Source organism: Podarcis cretensis (assembly GCF_951804945.1).
Source record: "Podarcis cretensis genome assembly, chromosome: 15".
NCBI lineage: Eukaryota > Metazoa > Chordata > Lepidosauria > Squamata > Lacertidae > Podarcis > Podarcis cretensis.
Window position 1 is genome coordinate 13,063,437 of NC_137185.1, and position 15,411 is coordinate 13,078,847.

At 41.4% G+C, this 15,411-nt stretch overlaps 1 protein-coding gene across 3 annotated transcripts in view; it reads left to right on the forward strand.

The window, feature by feature from the left end:
• Window positions 1-15,411, forward strand: part of RABEP1 (rabaptin, RAB GTPase binding effector protein 1) — a 53,493-nt gene that overhangs the window by 12,029 nt on the left and 26,053 nt on the right. For 2 of the 3 annotated variants that reach the window (XM_079955519.1, XM_079955520.1), the window contains exons 2-4: window positions 9,534-9,659; window positions 11,579-11,782; window positions 12,992-13,152. In XM_079955519.1, the coding sequence (XP_079811645.1) occupies window positions 9,534-9,659; window positions 11,579-11,782; window positions 12,992-13,152 (491 nt within the window). The remainder of the gene's footprint in view (window positions 1-9,533; window positions 9,660-11,578; window positions 11,783-12,991; window positions 13,153-15,411) is intronic. The other variant, XM_079955521.1, reaches the window with a different exon arrangement.

Sequence of the window (15,411 nt, forward strand, 5' to 3'; positions counted from 1 at the left end):
ACACTGAACGTTCCTACACCTCTCTTTTCTTGCTCTTGAACACTTCTTATGCAAAAGTCATTTGTAAGGAACCCTTGGTTTGCCTTGTGACTGGATCCAGTTGAGCAAGTATCAAGTTCTTCCTTTGGATAAAAAGCATTGAATATCCAGATTGTTGATCCCTGGATAAGAAGCTTGCCCCTTTCTCCTGAAACTAATTTTACTTGTTTTTATCATATTATTTCACTGCCAAATATAAAGTTGTCTTATGAAAGCCCCTATGCAGGTTAGTTAGCTGTTTGTAATATCTTTAAGATAATTGTGATAACTGTTGTTCCATGGCTGTTATTTTAAAAGAAAGCCAGAACCCTATACATGTATTTTTCTTCAGGAGAACCCATAAATATACTTTGTAAGGCAGTATGACCCTTGTTTTTTGCTTATCTATTATTAGTTTGCCTAATGACCCAGGACAGCATAATACAATTTGTACTGGCACACATGAGCAAAGCATTCTTGTACTTAAACAAAAAAAACAAAGATTCTCTACACTGATGTAAAAGTTGGCTAGAAAGCAGTTTGTGGCTTTCTAGGTCTCTGCTCATCATACTATTGTTAGTATAACCTCATTTTCAACTTTATTTCTCTCACTGTGATTTAAGAGAGGAACAAAGACAGTTGGGCTGTTGAAATAACAAGACATCATATTCTACTATCTTCATACGCTTGCAAGCTGCTGCATTATAGCTTGTGATAGTTTGTAACCTCTGGTCACTGGGCAAGTTGACTGCCCTGGATCTCTTGCAAAATACCAGGTAGCTACTAGTGATCAGGAAATGTAATTGAGTAGCCAGTAAGAGAAGTTTTACTATGCTGCTAGGTCTGCCTGTGTCTGTTGCAGCTCTTACTCATTCCCTTGGGAACAAATGGTGCTATACAGAACTGGGAAGCTTCCAGCTACATAGGGGCATTCATGACATAATGGAATATTTGACAATATTTGACTGTGTTCAGAAAAGAAGTCAACTGATGTGTATGCCAACCCCAGCCTATATGAATCTTGACACCTTGCAAAATTGGATGAGGGGAGAATACTACACACCCTTCTCATAGTAGCAGAAGGGCCCCTTTGTGGTCAAAGGTGTTGGGCGATATGTGTATGAAGAGATTTACCAAAGATTTCTATTCCCCCCTTTAAAGCCTATACATAGAAAAAATGAAAATTCATAGTAAATGTGTCTAAATTGTGTTGGACAACCCATTTTTTAACGATTCATTTATTTTATATTATCTGGTTTAAAAATGTGCTATCCTATTTGGTTTCTGTACTTGATGCACAATTAGCTCATTCTCATTTCAGTGTTTTAAAATTTCTGAAGTGCTGTCTTTAAGCAAAAGGTGTTCTGTGTCTCATCCAGCCTCACAACAATCCTGTTTGCCTGGCTGCAAATTCAGTCTGTCAAGTCATCAGAAACCCAATAGAGCAAGCACCTATTGTTCCCATGGAACTGAGGTCATGGGATACTTGCTTAAAGTTGTCCTTAAATATATATGAGTAAAACTCTTATTACAAAGAGTATGCATCCCATAGTGTTTTTTTTTTTTTTCCCTAATGGAAGCAGTTCCACATTTGCAAGGCAGGGCCCTTGATTTTTGGCCAGCTCACACACACCCCGCCCCACCCCTCGCGCCTCTCAAAACAGTACCCTCTGGAACAGTATGGGAAATGACATAGAGAGCTGCAATTGGGAACAAGACTCCTAACTCTGTTGATGGTTATGTAGCTTGTTTTGCTGCCTGTGGGAAGGACAAAGCAGTTTAGTAATTTATCCAAAGGGAACCTCATGACAGGTATGTAAGCAGTTTCTGATTTTAAGGTTAGTACTTCCACACACACCCATGTTGTCCCCCCCTTAACTGGATTGTTACTGATGCATAGACAACCCCCTTCCCACCTACTTGCTTATAGACTAACCCAGTACAGTGGAACCTCGTGTTACGTACTGTCCTCCTTGCAAATGCTTTGAGTTACGAGCTCCACTAACCTGGAAGTAGAGGCTCCTGGATGCAAACTTTGCCCTGGGATGCGAGCGGAAGTCGCGCGCTGGCAGCACGGCAGCAGCTAGAGGCGCTATTAGTGAAAGTGCGCCTCATGTTACGAGCGGTTTCGGCTTACAAATGGACCTCCAGAACGAATTAAGTTCATAACCAGAGGTACCACTGTATAATATATACCAGTAGGCTGTGGAACTGTTTGGCATTCATGGAGCTGCTACAAAGTAAATGGGTTGGTTGCTGAAGTTCTGATCTTTCTAAGCATGGGTGTTACAGCTCCGTTACAGTCATTTAATAGTACATCAGTAACTGTCTCCTCTCGTCCCTGTGTAGGATCCTTGTGTTCTGAGGAATAGCTGTGCATGTATCATATATGGGCCTTTGCTATTGCTGTTGTCTTGGAATAAGTGACCAGTCCCTGTGTGTGTTTTCTCCCTGCTTGGTATATAGTTATGCAGTTGAATTGGCCTGGTATTACAGAAGAATACAGAATCAAGGGGGGCAAAGGGGTCTGTTGTGGGAGCAGGAATGACACAGAAGCGCATGTACATTGCAGGAAGGCAAAGCAATGCAAATTATCTGGTAGCAATTCACATATAAAACACACAAAGCATTATTCAGTTAAGTTGGCCTTGCTCTTAATATTCATGTTTTTTTCTCTGAGTTAAATCAGGCGAAGTCAAATTGCTTCACCTCTAAACTGAATGTTCATACAGAGATTAATATGATTTCATTTCAAATCTTTAGTTAATCTAGATTATTATCCTTGTTAATACAAGCCCTGTTTCACCCATTAACTGTTTTGAAAGAGACGACTCAAGTTACTGTATGACTTAAAAATCCATCCTAACCTATTTTTTTATTGCCTCCTATCCTATGAAAACTACCCAAGACTGTTACACAATCTAGAGCTATGGTAGCAAAGGGAGATTGACAAGAAAAGCAATATAGCTTCATCATCCCTTTGAATGATTATGTGTACATAAATCCTCATAACTGAGAACCAAAAGGGTAATGGGAGCTGAATTGTGGGTGAGAATATATTCTTCTAGGCCTTGCGGGGGGGGGCAAGTCTAATTTTTATTAAGAAGAAAACTAAATGAAACAGAATCTTCCTGCTGTTAGAAAATTTTCTCACTTAATTTGTGGGCCAGTTTACATAGGTAGCTGAGATGGCAACTAATTTATAGGACAAACTTCAGAGATGGTTAAGGGCTTCTCATGCCTTCATACTGCTAGGGAATCCTGACAGAGGAGAGCCATTCTCACACATGTCAGACACTTGCTTCCTTTCATCCTGAGGCTTTAAAGGGATGAATAAATTTTATTTTTTGAGTAAACATGCTTTGTGCTTCAAATGCTGAGATTTTTCCAGAAGCAAATGCTGGCAGTTACTGGGCAAAATTGTCTATGAGATGGAAAGCAAATAATCCATTCTGTCTATTTCAGTCATAAATAAATAATTTTGAGGCAGAAGCACAATACAGGGCTCTGGTAGGTAAATGATGTAATTGAGAGGCATGGGATTATCATAGTGGTCCTCTTGCATGATCCCAGAGAGATACAGGATGGTATCTTATGGATCATACTGACATGATTTGATAGCTCTAGGGCCTGGCATACTTCAGTAAGGCTCAGCTGGGCAAAGGCAATTTATCAGCTTTGGCATAAAATGGCCTGTAGATCAATACTTCTGGAATGTTATATTTTTGGTTCCTGATTTCAAAGTTACCCCGGACCTCTAATCTCCTTAATAGGGTGAAGGCTCAAAACATTTTATGTGTGAAAGATGTGCATGAAGGTTGCCAACAAAAACTCATTGGTTGCCTTGCAATTGCCTGGTGGCCATCTGTGTGGTGTGCTGCAATACATCTATCATCCTTCAAATGTGGCACAGAACTCATTGTTTTGTAGCCAGCATAGCTACTCTTCAGGACTATTGTTTCAATAGATGGCTTTCAGTCTTCATTCAGAATGTTTGGTCCAGCTACACTTAAGTTGTTCTGAACTTGTGATGGCTTGTTTTGTTCTTGTTGCATTCAGGAAAAATATCTGTATTGTGAATTTGGAATCAGACTGTGCTCAAAAATAATTCTATGGATAATTAGCTGTGCCTAAATTCTGGAGTGGCCTTCATGTACTTTGCAAAACTAGAAACTTTAGCATAGTTGCCATTGAAATCTGGCCAGTTTCAAATATATTGGGTATAGCTGACATTATCTATCTATAACATCTGTTTCCCAGTTCTTTGCATATGTGAAAGACTTTTGTTTTCCCTCCTCCAACTAAGTTCACAAGTAGAGCTTTCCAAATCAGGCAAAGGAGTAAAACCCCAGGACCATGAAATCCAGAGCTGTGCTGGGCTCATGTCAACAGGATGGAAGGTGGAGAGGAAATGGTGTTTCTCCTATTACTTTTCATGCCTTTTTAAAGGTGGGGTTTTCCTTGTCCTCAGTCTTGGCCGCATCTCTCATCTAACCTGACATGCTCCCAGAAAATCTTCTTTATGTCCTCTGTGTAGTGTCCACAGCTGCAAGGAGGAGCTTCAAGTAGGAGGCTGTCCCAAGGCCATAGGATTCTGCCCTAACAAAAGTTAGGCAGTCAGGCAATTATTTCCTTATTCCTTCCATCCTTGAAAGAAGTGGTAGTTGAGATTTGGATTCCAGGAGTGAGTGGGACAAGAAAGCATGAGTGGAGAGTTCATGAAACTGAAAGAATGGGAATTCATGAAGCACCTTTACCAAAGCCCCTAACTCCCAAGATTGAGTTGACCTAAAGACTCTTTAAATCTTAATTTTATTTTGTTTTTCTAATTAGGTACAAATGCCGAGTATGCTTAAACTAGAGGTGTGTCTAGCACTGAAGTGCCTGAACTAAATCTAGCTTTCAAATAAGCATTTTCTCAGTCTCTTCTTTCACCTACACTTTCTTAATTGCTAAATTAATTGAAAAGCATCACTCAGAACTTGTGGGAGGAATGAAGTCTGTTGTTACTTCTCATAGCACAATTCAGAAAGTGTTTCAACATATTTCATTATGCATAACCAATTTACAAGAAGACAGCTACTTAAAAAGAGCTCTTCTCTAGGTTAGGTTAGAGTATGAGGATTTTGGTTTGGGGTGTGAGCCAGTTCCCTTATTTGGTGTTTATCCTGGTGCTGGCACACATCTTTAAGATGTGGCATAATCAAAACTGCTTCTTGTTACCCAACTGGCCAGTTGAGGGCCAGGAGAATAAGAAAGGAAGTCGTGTGTGGTGTGTGTGTGTTTCCTAGCCAAAAGCTAGACCAGAGATGGGGAACCTTTAGCCCTCCTGATGTTGGGTCAGATTGACCAATGATAGGATGGTGGGAGTTGTCATCTGGCCACATCAGATGGGTCACAGGTTCCCCATCCATGGGTTTGAGCAACAGTTTGGCTCCTGAACAGCTGTGAACAGAGTGAGTTGAATACCATGAAATGCACTTCCTTTATACTCTCTCTCCTCCAGCCTCTTTGCAGCTTGTCTCCTTCCTGAGGTCAATATCTCCTCCAGATTCAATGTTAAGAGGGCTCAAGTAGAATTTAAGACTGGGTGTTAAGAGATGCTCTATGCAAAGAGAGAGAGAGAGAGAGAGAGGGAGGGAGGGAGGGAGAAAAAGGAAAAAGTAGTAATAGTTAGGAATTATTGAATTAGAACAGGCCAGCTGCATCAGCCCTCCTGTTCATCAAGTGTCATGTGAGAGCTGCTGTTCCATCTGACTGCCTCAGTGGGAGAGGGTGGAATCAGGGCTCATTCTACCATCTTTGCCAAAAGCCCAGCTCCATCAGGTACCTGCTACCACTGAACCACGCAAGCTGGTCATTACAAGAACAACTATTTAAGAATGAGTGCCTGAGTTTGATTTCTTTTCCTTGTTCCTTCCTTCCCCTCTTGTCTTGTGTGTTGTATTTTTTAGACTATAAACCTGTGGTCAGGGCCTGTCTTGTTTTAATTAATTGTATGTATGCCACTCTGGGAGCCTTCTTGGCTGAAGAGCAGGGTACAAATGCTCCCAGTAATAAAAAGTCTGCTTCAGAGAAACTGGTATGACAAGCTTTTTTTGGACCTAAAAACAAAGCAAAATGAGAGTGATACTGTGAATCGTAGGAAATAAGTTTTCCTATGTAGCATGAATTTTGTGGGCCCCATAGCAGCCCCATTCCGGTGCTTAGAAAGCATCTTGTTCTGTGTCTCCTGTTTCAGTCAGATGGTATTGCATTAGTGCCCTTGGCCTACCAAGCTTTGTTTACTATATACATAGCCACTGTAATTACATATGGAAGATTGTAATACATTGTGGAATTGTGAGAGTACAGCTGCACAAATATTAAAATGGAAAACTACATAAATAGTGACACTAATTTTGTTTCATGTTTCATATCGTTCAGAGAGGTTTGGGACAGTCCTCTGTTTCAATATGCATGTCTGATACTATTTTGGCAGAACAGTTACTTAACTTTGGGATGCTTTTTCCTAAGTCACTTTGACTTGAGAATTCTCATGTTCCCCAGCCTCTAGCTTAACCCTGATATTTCTGAGTGGCCCTAAGTAAGTCTCTTAATCTCAGCTCCTTTATACCTTGGGAACTGCAGGGGACCAGGATGTCGATAGAAGGAGTGTGGTGATAATGGTGTTTTTGTTTCTCCATGAATTGACTGAAAACCCAGAGATAGCTGCTTGGAATATAATATAGTGCATGGCATGATAGGGCCTAAATGGGCAGTGCCGTGATATCTAATCTGCCTGTATCTCTGTCCCAATTACGTATGAAAATTGCCTACCTGGCAAGGTTTTCTCTGGCCCCCAGCCCCCACAGTGTATTTGATGCCCAGAAGCAGGTGCCCAAGGGAATCAGGCCCTCAGGTAAAAAAAGGTTGCCCAGTCTAATTTAGAACATATCAAAAGAAATTTGAGAGCATGACGCTTACAATTAATATTATCCCATAGTAGCCTAAAAGTGGATGGTGTTAGTACCTAGAAATCCATGTACACCAACTTTTGTACCAGACCTAAAAGACTCAAAAAACCCCTCACAGTTCTGACAGGTACTCCCATATGAAGGCATCTAGAACGGGGTATAGCATGGCAGGTGGAAGCAGCCTTCTCCTGATAGCAGCCACCTTCTCTGTGGTTGATAGAGGCACCATAGAGGAGATACAGAGCTTTAAGGTTTAGATGATTGAATAGAATAGGTGTGCAGGTGCTTCTCTTCTTAAAGATAGCACGCATGCTTACTGTATGAACTCATTTCTGAATCCCCCCCCCATTATATATGAAATGGGTATTTAATACTTCAAGGTGCTTTAAGTTCATTTGTTAATTGAAAGTTTTACTGTAGGGTTTAGCAGGAGCTAAAGTGGTGCTCAGAATAGAAACAGGATACAAGCTGGTTAATTTTTTGTGGTTAATCTACTTGCCTAGTGTGACTTAGAACTCTTAATATTGGTTGGAAAGGTATTATTGTGAGGTGGAGGAGGGGTAGGCTGTACCTGGTATCCTAATTCCTGGATCCAACAAGAATTCAATTGCTGGAATAGCCAGGCAAGTTTCTTGGTAATGACCTAAGCATGGTTCTTTAAGGTAAATGAAAGAAGTGGCTTTGTGCTAGAGGGTAAGTGGGTGGACACCCCTCCCTCAGATTTCTGGTAGTTAGAAAGACAAGGCTGTAGTTGAGATGTGTGACCTAGAAGCTAGAAGTAGGATGCCAACTGGGCAGCTGAGAGACAAAGCCATGCCTAATTTCTGGTGGAAATTAGTGGCTGTGGCCATGGGAGAAGCAAAACCCTCTTGGGGTTTTAATACAGTGACCTTTAGTTGAATAGTGGGTAAGAAATTGTAGTAGTAGTAGCAGCAGCAGCAGTAGTAATATTAATAATAATTCTGTTAACTTCTGTTAACACTTGAAAATGTGCTGCTGCACTTGTGGCAATATGTCCAGCTATGGTCATGTTCAGTTTTGCTCACAGTTGGTGAACTAAGTTGGACCATTAGCCCAGTACTGTCTCTTCTTGTGCTAGCAAATCAAATCAGATCTTTATTTTTACAGTCTTTGACCAGCATTAAAGAAGCAAAATAAGAAGCAAATAGAACACTTTATTCAGTTATGTATACAGTGGTACCTCGGTTTAAGAACAGCCCTGTTTACGAACTATTCGGTTTACGAACTCCGCAAAACTAGAAGTAGTGTCTCAGTTTGCGAACTTTACTTCGGTCTAAGAACAGAATCCGAACGGTGGAAGGGTAACAGTGGCGGGAGGCCTCATTAGGGAAAGCACGCCTCGGTTTAAGACCCGTTTCGGTTTAAGAACAGACTTCTGGAACGGATTAAGTTCGTAAACCGAGGTACCACTGTAGGGCTTCAATGTTTTACAAAGTAATAGTAGCCATGTCACAAATTACACAGTGGAAAATTACAGAAGTCAGTTCCTGGTGGGTTTTGCTTGCTGCAGCACAGTGCTTTGTCACACTGAGACTGATTGATACATTTTGATCTGAGAGGTGCAAAAGGATGTAAAATGCACCTGATCATCCTGACATACCATACGGTAGCAGTTTTCCAGTGTCTCAGTAGTAGTTTTCCCTGTCACCTTTTAAAATGAAGTCATGGTGGATTGAACCCACGACCTTCTGCAAAGCTATGGCTCCTCCCTAACATAAGCGATGAAGCAAAGGCAGCTTCTGTGTACAGGATTACCATCCTGCATATTTTGTGCTTCAAAGTGAAGGCTTTGCAGTGGGTTAGGTATATTGATTTGGCACAACATAATAACTATAAAACAGGACAGGACATCCCCCCGCCCAATTATTTATATGCCGCCCATCTTACTGTGTTGCCCCAGCCACTCTGGGCAGCTTTCAGCAAATCAAAACACAGTATAACATCAAACATTAAAAACTTGGCTATACAGGGCTGCCTTCAGGTGTCTTCCAGAAGTCAAATAGTTGCTAAAAGTCAGATAGTCAGATAGGATTCATACTAACCTGTGCTGGTCCCTTCCAGTCCAGGGGAAGACATGAGGGCTAGAGTTGGTGGTACAGTCCAGAAGAGCATCTGTTGCTTTAAAAAACACAAAGTAGCAAGGACAGCCCTACTGTTAGGTAGTGTGAGGCAGCTGTGTCTTCTGAGGCCTGCTCTATACCTCCAAAATTTACCTGTCACCTTCTGACATACTGGAGGATGCTGTTCACATCCTATAGGTGAAACTAAAGTTCATTTGCCAATCCAGAGACTATTGACTGGAAGAGCACATGTCGTCTTTTGCCTCAGGCAGTGAAATGTCTTGTGCTAGCCCTGCAAACTAGTTAGTATCTAAAGTATTAAACCACAAGGGCAAAGCTGTCAATCTGGACAAACGCTTTATGCTTTTTGCCATGTTCCTTTCTGATGAATGATTTGCCTTAGTGAGTAAGTGATGAAATGCAGCTCGTTTGATTGTTGAGGTCATGTGCCTTTTTTTCCCCATTGGCCCATTTTTAGCTCTCCTTCAACGAGTAGCAGAACTGGAAAAAGTCAATGCTGAATTTCTACGCACGAAGCAGCACCGTGAGCAGGAATTTAATCAAAAGAGGGCAAAATTTAAAGAGCTGTATCTGGCTAAAGAAGGTAATACTTAAATTTACTGAATGTAGAAATTGTAGACATTCATGTGGTCTTTAGAGTAACTGAACAAATAAACTATTTTAATTTGGTGTCGTTTTATCACATTGTGAGTTTGAGGTTTCAGCTACATGCGTTGTTGTCTTGCAGAATGCCACAACTGTGCACTCCAAAATGAGTCACTACCAGAATATGGGACGACACAGAACATCACACCTTAAAATGGGGATATATAGTGCTTGCATTCATTGCTTCTATCTCTTGATGTGGGTAAAACCACCGGACACCTGTGGATTAGATTGATGTATCTAGTTACATGTCTAGCTATATTTAGCTCAGCTTCTTTGTGCAAGTTTAGAGAACACCTCAGGAAGCATCAACTGATTGGAAATGTTGGTGTCATCCTGAAACCTCCATGGGGAGCTGATGGTCCCATTTGTTTGGATAGAAGTGCCATGACTACTAAGGAAACGTATTCATTGTTTTTGTGTTGACTGTTGTATCACAGACTTCAAAATTGGAGACAAAGAATGTCCTTGTTGGTAGTGAAAAGAGAGCTGGTAACTAAAAGATCTGAGACCAGACTCAAACTTTGGTGGCTTTATGAGTAAAATACACCCTGGGCATATTGGTAGAAGTTTGGCAAGCTCCGGGTCACAGTACACAGACAGGTCTGACTCATGCCCTTATCAAATTAGATAGACTACTACTCAAATTCCCATGATGCCTAAATATGTGCCCTTAGAAATTCCAAAGAAGCCTGAACCACTACATTAATGATAATCATTGATATGTCTGGAACTCTTTCCTTGTATATTACTTTGGACTTCACTTTCCTATACAGATGGAAAGTTTGGGAAAGCTTTTACACCAGGGATGGGGAACACTCCCCCCCCCAACGTGTTGAAATCTCTCAGGGAAAATGGGGAGCATGTTCCCAAAGTGGGCAGGACCAACCCTTGCACCCCATTCACACGCCCTTCCCTTCCCTTTCTTCCCTTTCTCACTTTGGCTTCCCTGCTGTGTGGTGAGAAATGGGAAACCCTTTCTCAGTGCAGAGGTAAAATGCTGCAATGTGTTGATGTATGACGAGAGAACTTGCTGCAAAATAGTACAAGTGAGGGGCATGGCCTAAGGGGAAGATGTGTGACAGGGGTGGGGAGACTTCAGACCTGTTGTATCTACTTCATTTTGTACTAGAACCCTAACCAAAGCCACCAAACAAAAATATTAGATTTAAAGAGCAGGATATTATGAGCATATTCTGAGACTAGGCATTTATTTCTGTACAGGAATCAGTACCAGTACCAGAACTGAATGAGCTCATATTCCTTTCATACCAAAGTCTGTTCCTAGTTAGCTTGCTCTATTTCATCAATCTAATTTACGTGGGAAAATATCAATTTCTTGCTATTGTTAAAACAATTGTGCTTCAGAATCTCCCCACCTTACCCGATCTATTGCAAATCACCCAATAATCTTACAGTAGGTTTGATCTACCTTCTGCCCAAGGGAGAGTGTTGCAGGACAGATTAAGAGGCCTGGTGAGTCAGATTAGGTCCATGAACTGGAGGCTTCCCATGCCAGCTTTATATCACCAATCCTAAAGGGAGAAAGGGAATTTGTATGGCAGTGATGTAATGGAGAAGTTCTTGTACTGGGAAGTTCTGTTTCGTAGCCAAAGGAATAATTATTTTTGTGAAATATAGCTGAGCATAAGGTAATTTTTCCCACTCCTAGCATGGTAGAGGCATAAGTGAGATGCCAATGATCCTCTTGGTTAGATGAAGCAGTAAACTAAGTGCAGAGTTTACAGACTCGTTTATGGCTAAAATGAGGAACAGCAGGAGTTCTGTCCCCTTGGCTTCACTTTGAACCTCTGCATTAACGTATGTGCTTTTAAGTGGAACTACTTTTCATTTCAGAGGATCTGAAGAGGCAAAATGCAGTACTTCAGGCAGCTCAGGATGATCTGGAGCAACTGCGAGCGCAGCTTACGGAAGCCCAGGCTGAAATGGAGAATATTAAAGCCATTGCGACAGTATCTGAAAATACAAAGCAGGAAGCTATTGATGAAGTGAAGAGGCAATGGCAGGAAGAGGTTGCTTCTCTGCAGGCTATCATGAAAGGTTGGACTGACGGAAATGGGTGAATTGCTATCAAAAAAGTTTCATATTCAGTGATATCGCTGATCCCCAAACCACTGCTTTAGCAGCACTGAAACCACATGCTTGAGATATCTCTTGTAGAAACGAGAGTGTATTATTTGACGTTGGAAGGTTCACGTTGACATTTGAGGTCATTCTTCAGTATGTTTTCTGGCTTTCTATACTTTTTGCAGCCCCCAAACTCATTTTGCATTTAATTATACTTTACTTAGCAAATTATTATCCTGTTTTTCTTAAAGTTTACTTCAAATGCTAATGTAGGTAAATAAAAAAATGTATATAAAAAAGACACAATCAAAAGCAAGTTAGAAATGGCAGAAAAGAGATAGTCTTGTGTATTTAACAAAACTATGAAACAATCAGCAGAAGCAGAAGGGAAAAAATACAGCAGAAGTTAAAAGAAATAAACGTTTGCCTTCCAAATTCCTGAACTGTCACCTCCATCTTTGTAGACCAGCCCTGGATTTAAGATTGGCAGGGAAGGCCAGTTTTTAATTTGATTTCCACTGCCCTCAGAGGTTTCAGGAATGATGACACACATGAGAGGGTCTTCTCAGTGGGAGTCCCTACAATTCTGGGACAGGTCAAGCCTGGAACATTTTTTAATAGCAAGTGAGAAATGTGCTAAATATATAACAATGTGACCTCTGAACCCTACTTGTTTGCTTGGGAAGTATGTTCCTCAGGTGGAGAGGATCCATAGCTCTGTGGTAGAGCATTGCTCTTCATGCAGAAGGCCCAGGTTCAGTTTCTGGCTTCTCTGGGACTGGGCTAGGCCATCCTCTTCTTGAGGCTTTGGAGGACTGCTGCCACTCAGAGTAGATGAACTGGGCAACTTTTGGCCCTCCAGATCCTGCTGGATCCTGACTGTCATCCGCCTCAACCAGCATGGTTGGCAATCTGGCATGATGGAAGCTGTAGTCCAACAACATCTGGAAGGTACCAGGCTCTGAACCCTTGCAGTAGGCAATCCTGAGGTTAATGGACCAGCATTCTATCTCTGTATGAGGCAGCTGCATATGTTGTTGATTTCAGCAGGACATCAAATAACTTGCTTAAGGATCTCACTCTGAGACATATGCCAGCTTTTTAATGAGCTTGTCACCTAAAGAAGATGTGGGGGATTAAAGAAGTGATGAGCAACTTGTTATTGTTGTTGTTATTAAACAGAAACTGTCAGTGACTATGAACTCCAGTTTCATCACAGGCTGGAGCAAGAGCGAGCTCAGTGGAACCAATACCGAGAGAACGTGGAAAGGGAAATAGTGGATCTGAGAAGACGTCTTTCTGAAGGCCAAGAAGAGGAAAACCTGGAAAATGATATGAAGAAGGTAAATCAAAGCATACTTCAACATGTAGTACTGTCAGATTTGTTTGGAAGCTGTCTGTCCATTGTCTTTCTTCTTGAGAACTGGGAAATAAATAACATAACTAGGAGTGTATCCTCTTTTCGTCATGACTAGTCACCTTAGAAAATAAAAGTAGGAAACAGAAGCTGGTATGAACTAGAAATGTTCTCTTTCTGCTTTGAAACTTGAAGCTGTGTGCCTGAGTTGAATTATTCCCACAATATTTAGGTTTGTAGCACAAACATCTCTTTAAATTATTCCCCTTCCTCCCCTCTGTTCTTCCCCAACATAAACTCCATTCCTGCTATTCCACTTTCCCCTTAGTATTCCCTGCTCAGGCACCTTGAGACAAGTAACCAGGCGGATGTGATAGAGATGTGGAGAAAATGGATAGAGATATTATTTCACTCTCTCGTAATATTAAAACCTAGGATCATCCTGTGAAACTGAAGATTCAAGACAAATAAAATGTAATACTTCACACAGGTCATAGTTAAGCTACCACAAGATGTGGTGGTGGCTGCTATCTTAGTCGATAAGTAAGATGGCTGCTTACAGGGTGATTAAACAAATTCATTGAGGATGCAACTCAGTAGCTACTAATATGGTGAGACTATACCACCTGTAGAATTAGAGACAGCATTCTCCGGTATACTTGTTATACTGGAACAGCAGCAGGAAAGGGCTATTGCCCTCAGGTCCTGCTTTGTGTAGTTTCCATAGGGATCTGGTTTGCTGCTGTGGGAACCAGGAATGTTGGACTAGACAGACCAGTGAAGGTGCACCTCCAGTCATTCCCATTTGGCCCCTGGTGTGGTTTGGCACAAACTACAGTCACCTGATATCATGGGACTATAGACATGGGACAGGTAAAGCTGCCCCCCCACCTGTCAGAGTGGCATGTAGGAGGTTGGGGAGGGAAAGGGTTCTGGATCTGGCCCACTAAACCTTTGATCCGAGGGCTCTTCTTATATTGACTTTTTCTTAAGCACAGGGCCATAGACAGGATAGTTATGATAAAAGGAGTGGGAGAGAAGCATCCATATACTGTCCTGATTTCACTGGAGGAAGAGTGGGTAATTAAACCTCTCTAGCATACTCAGTCGAAGTGTGGACACAACATTGAGAGTCCATGGCTGAGCAGCAGATCGTCACAGAAACCTGTGTATAAGCAGTACTTGTGATCTGAAGAAGCATATATGAAAGATTGGCCTAGCAGCCATAACTCAGTCTGGTGACCAGTCATATAACCCATGTTGTTCAGAGGCTGTGAATATTTGACAACAGGTCAATAGGGGGGGCAGGTATTGCTGCTCTTGTGAACCTCTGTTAGCCCATGCCAAAATGTGCCTCTTGGTTGCCTGACTTGATCGGAAGCAGTGCTGCTGTGGGATAGTGTGGGAGATGGGCAAATATTAATGAGGTGTAGCCCTCCAGGAAATTCTCTTGTGCAGGTCGTGTTTGTTTCAGTGGGACTTGTATAGGGGAATTCCTGGTGAATTCTTCCTTCTACAAACATCTTTTTTTGGTCTCCTTGTATGCATATCCCTGTTGATATAATTTGAAAATGTGTGCTTTTGTGTGTGTTTTTAAAAATAGAGCTGTTATATTGAGATGCATGTGAAATTTTACGTAAAGTACTGATGCACATGTAGTTGTTTTTAAATAAATATCACAATATTTTGTCGCTGAGAATTGGTGTTTTGTGAAATGCAGGAATCTGCTTCCCTTAAGTCATATTTCTAATTTTACACACAAAGTGTGGTTATAGTAAAACATACTTAGTTTTTTGGACAGAATGGGAGCCTTAATGCTTAGGCTCCTCTGTGGACTAAAAATGATGGCATTGATTGAGGTATTTAAGGAGTTGGAAGCTATTTCCTGGAACGCATCATCTGCTTAAAAGGCAGTAACATCTTGACTTTGTGTGTGTGTGTGTGTGTGTGAGAGAGAGAGAGAGAGAGAATGAGAGAAATTTGCAATTGTGGCTACTATGTGTAGTTACGTTCCTGACATGACATAAATACTGATAGATATTGGCTGACCTAACTGGCTGCTTTTTGGCTACTTAAAATTAACTGGCAGGGGCTGATACGTTCCTGTGTGTTGATGTTACAGATTTAAGGGCATGTTTGCATGAGAATGTCTCTGCATTATCAGCTGAGTGTGGAGGCAGAGGCAACCTGTGTCCCTCCAGATGTTGTTGGGTTACAGCTCCCATCATCTCTAACCTTTGGTTGA